This window comes from Oncorhynchus keta, chromosome 21 (genome assembly GCF_023373465.1).
Source record: "Oncorhynchus keta strain PuntledgeMale-10-30-2019 chromosome 21, Oket_V2, whole genome shotgun sequence".
NCBI lineage: Eukaryota > Metazoa > Chordata > Actinopteri > Salmoniformes > Salmonidae > Oncorhynchus > Oncorhynchus keta.
The window spans coordinates 8199685-8207128 of record NC_068441.1 but is presented as its reverse complement, the minus strand read 5'-3'; the positions used below and the strand labels follow the sequence as shown (position 1 = coordinate 8207128).

Here is a 7444-nt window from a genome sequence, read left to right as displayed (position 1 = left end):
CTTCGATAGAAAAGTGTAAAGAAAGGGAAAAGTCCATAAAAAGGGAATTACATAACATTTATGAAGGGCTTAATTAACTCGGTTCAGAATTCCCCCCTTAGGGCCTAGATTGTATATATAAAGAGTTAGATGTCCAATGACAGTCGAAATGTTCAAAATACAAAGCAACAATAGAACAACTGGCACGTGGCAGTAATAGTAGAACTATAACCATTAAGCGATATTTGAATCAATTTGAGGAGAATGATGATTATGCTTGACTGAGTATTGTCCTTCTGTAATCTTATTCCCAATTGCAATTCTCTTAAGGGCCACAAGATGGCAATGCAGGATTCCAAACAAAGTAAATGTAACCACCTAACGTCTCAAGCCCTTTACCGGTTTCCATAACATGGTCTTGCAGCATTCGTCTTCCTCATGAAAAATCGCAGAGACAATGTGAATAGCATTGAGACATTTATTTATTTACGTATGTATGTTTTCCATTTAGACTGAACGCAAATACAGCAAACACACACCACCAAGCACTAGGGGGAATGTAGAACAAACAGGTTGAGGTGAATTGAAGGGTGGAAGAAGAAGAGTGGGATGGACAGTGCCTCATGTGAGCCTATGGAATCAGCCAGTTAGGTCTGTCATGTTGGGGCCTGTGATGGTTTGTCATCGTTCTGCTCTTCAATATATTTGTGTTCCAATTCGTATTATTCCTACCACTGAAACAGTGTATCATAGCTAATCTATAGTATTACCCAGTTCTTCCAAGAAGAGGTCATGACCTCAACACCACATGGAGAGTGGATGGCTGAAAGGTCAGTAGATCACACAGGTAGGCTAAATAATTACTTCCATGGTTTCAGTATAACAAGTGCACTGTATTAGCAGTTACACTTAGTCTGTAGTCGTAACAATGCACATTTGTGAATCCTCTATTACAAAATGCGCACAACCTCATACCACTCTTCCAGTATATTTGTAACTAAATGCACACATAGAAGTATTTATGTTCATACATACAATATCCACCCTTCAAAACAGCACATCAAGATATACAGAGCAACTTCTTTCTCAATGTCTATACTGTACAGCAAGTAATTCTTTTCAGAGGTGTGTGTCCAGTATAGAGAAAACACACATTCCTAACAATATCGTTGCTGCCTGTCACTGCAAGCAAGTGCCTTAACATGAATCCAGTGTCATTTGACCAGATAAAATGAAATAAAATATACAAAATAACTGTTAGGGACTCTGTTCACAGCGACTGAACTCTACAGCAGATAAGACAAGGTCCGAAGGATCTTCTCCGTTACTTCAGGGTGAAGTGAGAGTGGAGTAACTAGGCCAAGCACGGTAACAAAGCCATGGGAACACGGTGGCAGAACTCAACTTTAGATTCAACTCCATCTCGGAACGGTTTTGGTAGTGCTTTTTATATGCATAAGAGCTCACAGTTCTCTTTTAAATGGATTGATAAATGGATTACAATAGCGAGGTGGCTACAAAAAGAGACGGTTATTAAGTCTCACAAGCAGTTAAGATTGACCGCTGTAATAAACAATATCATATACTGTAGGAGATGAGAGCAGAGCGGCACACCATACAATGATTCGGGTTCTCCTCTGTAATATTTTCAAAGTTAGTCCGCACAGGAAATAATGCATAGTATTTATTCAACAGTTTGTTCCAGCATATCGTTTCTGTTGATTTTTCAGACTGACTGACTGATGAATGTATACGCAGCTGTTGAATATAGCTTCAGAGTTATTATCCAGAGAGTATACAGATTTGGCCAGGCAGGGCTACGGAGGCCTTTGCTAGGTGTTCTGGAACAGGTTCACCGCCTGTCTATCTGTCGAAGGTGATGGAGTTTGGCCTTAAAACGTGTCACACTATGCATCCAGGCTTTGTCTGTGAAGGTAACAGAAAAAGGAATCCCACACTTAATAATCATTTTTAGGGAAGGCAAGAAACCCGCCGGCTCACATTCACCGCCACTCTTATAAATACAAATGTTGAACTCACACACCATAACTTAAAAACAAAAGTTTAAAAAAAAATCTAAATCAAACATATCCTCACACTTCATAAAATTAGATACTGTAAAACATTATATTAAAACTGCTCATTTGACCAGACTATAGCTTTGTCTCAAATTACACCCTTTTCCCTGTAGAGTGTACTAGTTTTGACCAAAGTAGTGCACGACATGGGGAAATGGGTATGATTTGACTTTTGCCCTACGCGACCAGCATTTGCGACTAAAAGTATAACAGTATGATGAGTGATGGAGAACAGGATGAGCAGAGGAGCACAGAAGGGGGTGTGGAAGGATTCTGTTCGTTTATAATCCAGAGAACGAGCGTCAGAGCCTGGAGTAGTAACGCACCCTGAATGTCAAGCGGAGTCCCAACTCATAGTCTCTTGATGTTGTAGAAGTGTCTGTCCATGTATTCCTTCCGTTGACTCTCCTATCAGTATAGGCCCGTCAGCTTTGTTTGACATGCAGTGTCTACACGCCGCAGAAGTATATTCCACAGAATCCTCCTTGAGCACTTCCTGTGGACGTCAGTTCCACGACAGCTCTGTATCGTATCGTTCATTCCCTCGACTACTTAGAATCATGCATGTGAGTATGAGACGCTAAATCGACACATTTCTTTTTATTTTCAGAAGATAAGCAAACACTGGACTTTAAATTAGATTGTTCTATAGTTAAAAATGTTTAAAAAGCTAGTAAGACAGCTGTTGACTATATATGTGTCACGCTGGTGACAACAAGCATTAAAGGCTGACCCTCACTACTGGCCCCTGCAGAGCACCCCTCCCCCCAAACCCCTTCCTCACACTCCACTCACCCAGTCCCCATGCTTCATACATGATGTCAGCACAGAGCAGGCATCTCCATGGTGACTATATATGACAGCAATTTGTGGGGGTGGGCTATTGAGTTCCTTAAGAATAAATGATCAGTACTTACAGGTAAGTCAATGTGTTCTGGGGAAATGTCGATCCGTTTTTTTTGTGGATTACATCGTGATCGCTAATAATTTAATTTAACTATGCTGATCAGGGGTGATGAACCATTAACATGCCATTATGTTTGTACTGTACATACAGAGTCTGTCTGGGGATGTAAAATACCAGAACCATTATACTGATCTCTCACAGATCCCAGAGCTAAACAGCCCCATTCGTGACCAAATACAGGTGTAGGAACTTCATTATGCGTGCACAGACACACACAATTAAGATCCTACACCTGTAGCCCTATTCTTTACAAACCATGAGTCAGTCCTCATGGGGGTCTACTGTACAAACACCGGGCATTTTCTAGAGCATTATCCAGAGGAAGAGTGGTTGGTGGGTGAGGATGGGTCAGAGGCGGCGTCACAGTCGGTTCTGGCTAAAGGGACAGGAGAGGAGACGGAAATTATTTCAAGGAGAGCTGTCTATTGTATTGTAGAATACACTGTGGGTAGGTTACTGTAGTCCTCTTGCCACGGTGGAGTGGGAGTCAGGGAGTTGATGGGCTCCTGTCCCCACTCCCAGGAACCACCATGGGTCATCAGGACTGAAACAGAGAGAGAACACACACACAGCTCTGTGAAACTGACACTGGGATAAACAAGGTGGTTTAAACGCAAGTTGAAGTTTGTCGTCATTAATCTTTCCCTGGAGGCAGAACTGAACGATTTCCATTAGATGGGCCAGCTGCAAAGTCAAAATTGCCTATTTCGTAAAAATGTTGGTCTAAATTTAAGGTTAGGGTACGGCATTAGGGTTAGCAGTGTGGTTAAGGTTATGGTTAGGTTTAAATCTGATTTTATGACTTTGTGGCTTTGCCAGTTAGTGACCACTCTGCAGAGTTGCTTGCAGTGCAATAATCATGACAATAGATTGCAACCTGCATTTTAAACAACGTGATTGACTTCCATGTCCAACATACTGTACGCGTCAGCTATGGCATATTTAAAGCCACCTATAGCCTGTATAGCATACATTCACAAATAAATGCACACACACACACACACACACACACACACACACACACACACACACACACACACACACACACACACACACACACACACACACACAGTCTATCACCATCTCCCTACTTATCGAGGCAATACTATGGTGTCTTGACAGTGATGTTTACATTGCAGCTCCACATACCTCTGATTTTCTATGTTGCTCCTCAGTGGGAGACTCTGTTTCCCTGACAACCACTGCTTTTGTCACCAGCATGTCGGGGTGTTGCTGCTTGGCCTCCTGTATCGCCATGGCAAGGGCCTGTGTGATAAAGGTCACTGTTCCCATTAAATGGACACTATTCATTTGCACTTAATCTACAATATTAGTGTCTTTGAGTGTCCATGAAAGATGCCATACAAATGACATGCATTTCTACAGTGCTTCTAACTTAGTAACGGCTGTGACTGTTGTTCCTCACCTGATGCTGGTCCACGTCATCATCTCCCGTGATGATGATCCTTTTCTCAATCCTGGTCTCGGAGTAGCCACCTTTCACTGTCTGAAACACAACACACACACACAGTCAACATCAATCAGATCAGATCAGATAATAAGTGTGTCCTTTCATAGCTCTATAGTGTATATTAAGTGAAGAGGAAGTGTCAATAACTTTTTTTTTAAAGGTCGCAGAGGAGACACGAGGGGTTACCTTGGTAACTTGAGTTGTGGTTGCTGAGGTGACATTGTCAGCGGTGACAGTCAGCGGGGAAACTACGGCCTCTCTCCCCAGGGTGCCCGCCTTCACCTGCAGCACGGTCATTAGGAGAAAGAAGGGTCACTTACATTATCAGCACAGCTGCTACAAACACACACACATCCAGTGGTTAAATTGAACCGGAGCAAGGGTCAAATGGAGCCTAGCTCCAGCACCTTATGGGTCCAACAAGGATTTTTTATCTAATTTATTAGAACCCCCCCATTAACCGACACATAACGAAAAATACATTACAGACAAAAGACTTTACAATTTAAATACATTTAATAAACATTAACATGAAGTGTGTGTGTGCGCGCATCTATCAGTTAGTACATACACACAACAAGTACTGTAGGTCACATGGACGTTTTGCCATGAGGTGTTGCTTTATTTGTACTTAGTCCAACAAAATAAATCCAACAGTTATCATAGAGCAGGCAGCAAGCTGATAGGCTGCTTTACCACTTTTGGATAGCGGAATGACTTTAGCTTCCCTCCAGGCCTGAGGACAACGATTTTCCTCTATTCTCCGATTAAATATATGCCATGACATGGCCCTCTTTGGGTATAGCGAGTACCATACCATTCTCTCTCGCTCTGTCTTTCTCCCTCCTACACCCAGGTTCTGTTATCTCAGGTCATAAATTCCTGGAGGTGACTCTCTCCTCATGGCCAGGCAGTATATAGAGAGAGTTTCGCAGTAGAACAAAGGAACTTCTATATCATGGATATTGTTCAGTTCTCAAGTTCTATGTTTTGGAGAATGTGTAAACAGTCGATGGAGTAGCCAGCTACAACCCGGTCCATTTTGTTTCATGTTGTGACCTCATGAAAGACAATACAGCCACATTACCATACCTCTGTTTATACAGGAGCCTCCGTTATGAGGTTTGCATCTAATTATTGTATAAAATGAATGAGTAAAGATGAAACTATTTGTGAAATTATGTAAGGTGATGTTGAACCGTTAATGTGAGAGTTTAACTAAGGCATTGGCCCACCCCGTGAGCACAGACATGATCTGGTGTCATGGGACAACCCTTTTCTACTGTTATAAATAAAACCCCCACCTGAAGAAACCCCTTCAGACCATGCATACCTCGGTCAGCTGAGGGAGCGAAGGTTGAGTAGAGACCACAAAAACCTCAGTATCAGCTAAGGTTGTAATGATTGTTGAAACTCTGAGGCTATCGATTCCAACAGAATAAGAGCACATTTTCGATACTAATTACTAGTCTAAAGCGAGAAATCGACCTGAAATGCGAAGACCAACAACTGCCGCAACATCTATTCTACAAGAACATTTCTGAATGTTACTCTGAAGTATCCAATCTAACCACAAAAGACTTCATGGAACAGAGAGACGATCAAATGAACTTTCCAACAGAAAGACGAACGATTCCAACAGAGATCACAACGACACACTGAGCGTAAATATATATTGATTGCAGTTATTCCCGAATGAGTGAGCGTTCATGTGCAAAGGATTAGCATTTCAGTTAATATAATTATCAACTGTGTAGTGACTCTCGTCGTTCCCGCCCTTCTCAGTCCACACCCACTTCCCTTTGTCTAGCAAGCCGTCATATCGGCTCAGCCCACTAGGGAACCTCCCCTATCATTTCCTTGTAACCATATCTACTGTTTGTTTGTTTACATTTACACGATTAGTTTTATCACGTAATAATACTTACAGAGAATTGATTTGATAAAATAACAGTCTTCAATTTAATGATGCCAAAGACACGACAGATATGACATATAGGAGTGGCTTTGGAGTCAGCTACCATCCTCAGTAGCTCTCCATCTAAGTTGTTAATGCCAGGACGTTTGTCATTATTGATCAATGACAGTAATGTTTCCACCTCGCACACACTAACTTCACAAACTTGCAATGCTTTTCTTTCATTATTTAGTTTTTTTTATGCATGAGTGCGATGGTTCACTGTTCGTTGTTGGCATTTCCTGCCTAAGTTTGCTCACTTTGTCAATTGAGTAATTATTAAAATAACTGGCAACATCAAATCGTTTTGTGATGAATAAGCCAACTGATTCGATGAAAGACGGAGTTGAAATTGTATTTCTGCCCCTAAATTTAATAGAAAGTACTCCAAAGTTTTTTAAATATAATTTATTTTGGCTTCATAATACAGTTTCTTATTTTTTGTCATTGTGTTTAGTCACATAATTTCTTAATTTGCAGTAAGTCAGCAAGTAAGATGTGCAGGCAGACTTATTAGCCACTCCTTTTTCCCCATCTCTTTCAACCAGACATTCATATGGAGCCGTAACAGATCTAACAGTCAGTTTCTTAACAGGTGCATGTTTATCAATAATTGGAAGAAGCAATTTCATAAATAATCAACTGCACCGTCTGGATGCAGATCATCATCCACATAAGAGTCGCAGCAAAATCTTTTGTATGATCTCTTTATGCACTATTTTAGGCCCAGGTTTTAGAGGTTTGGCTTTCCTGGATATAGCCACTATATTGTGATCACTGCATCCTAAGGGTGCAATTTTAGAACAAAGTTCTACAGGTGTGGATGACCTTGTTCCTGTAGTGTTTGTAAACACCCTGGCAGGTCGATTAATAACCTGAATCAGATTACAGGAACTGGTTACAGTAAGAAGCTTCTTCTTAAGCGCACAACTTGATGAAAACCTGTTAATATTCAGGTCCCCAAGTAAGTAGACCTCTCGGTTGACATCACA

General features: G+C 41.2%; 1 protein-coding gene across 1 annotated transcript in view; it reads right to left on the bottom strand.

Moving 5' to 3' along the window:
- Window positions 1–439: 439 nt before the first annotated feature.
- The window catches only part of LOC118400064 (band 4.1-like protein 1), a 119973-nt gene continuing 112968 nt past the window's right edge, over window positions 440–7444 (bottom strand). The window contains 4 exon segments of the mRNA XM_035796448.2: window positions 440–3568; window positions 4174–4290; window positions 4451–4531; window positions 4682–4777. Of these exon segments, the coding sequence (XP_035652341.2) occupies window positions 3563–3568; window positions 4174–4290; window positions 4451–4531; window positions 4682–4777 (300 nt within the window). The 3' untranslated portion in view covers window positions 440–3562.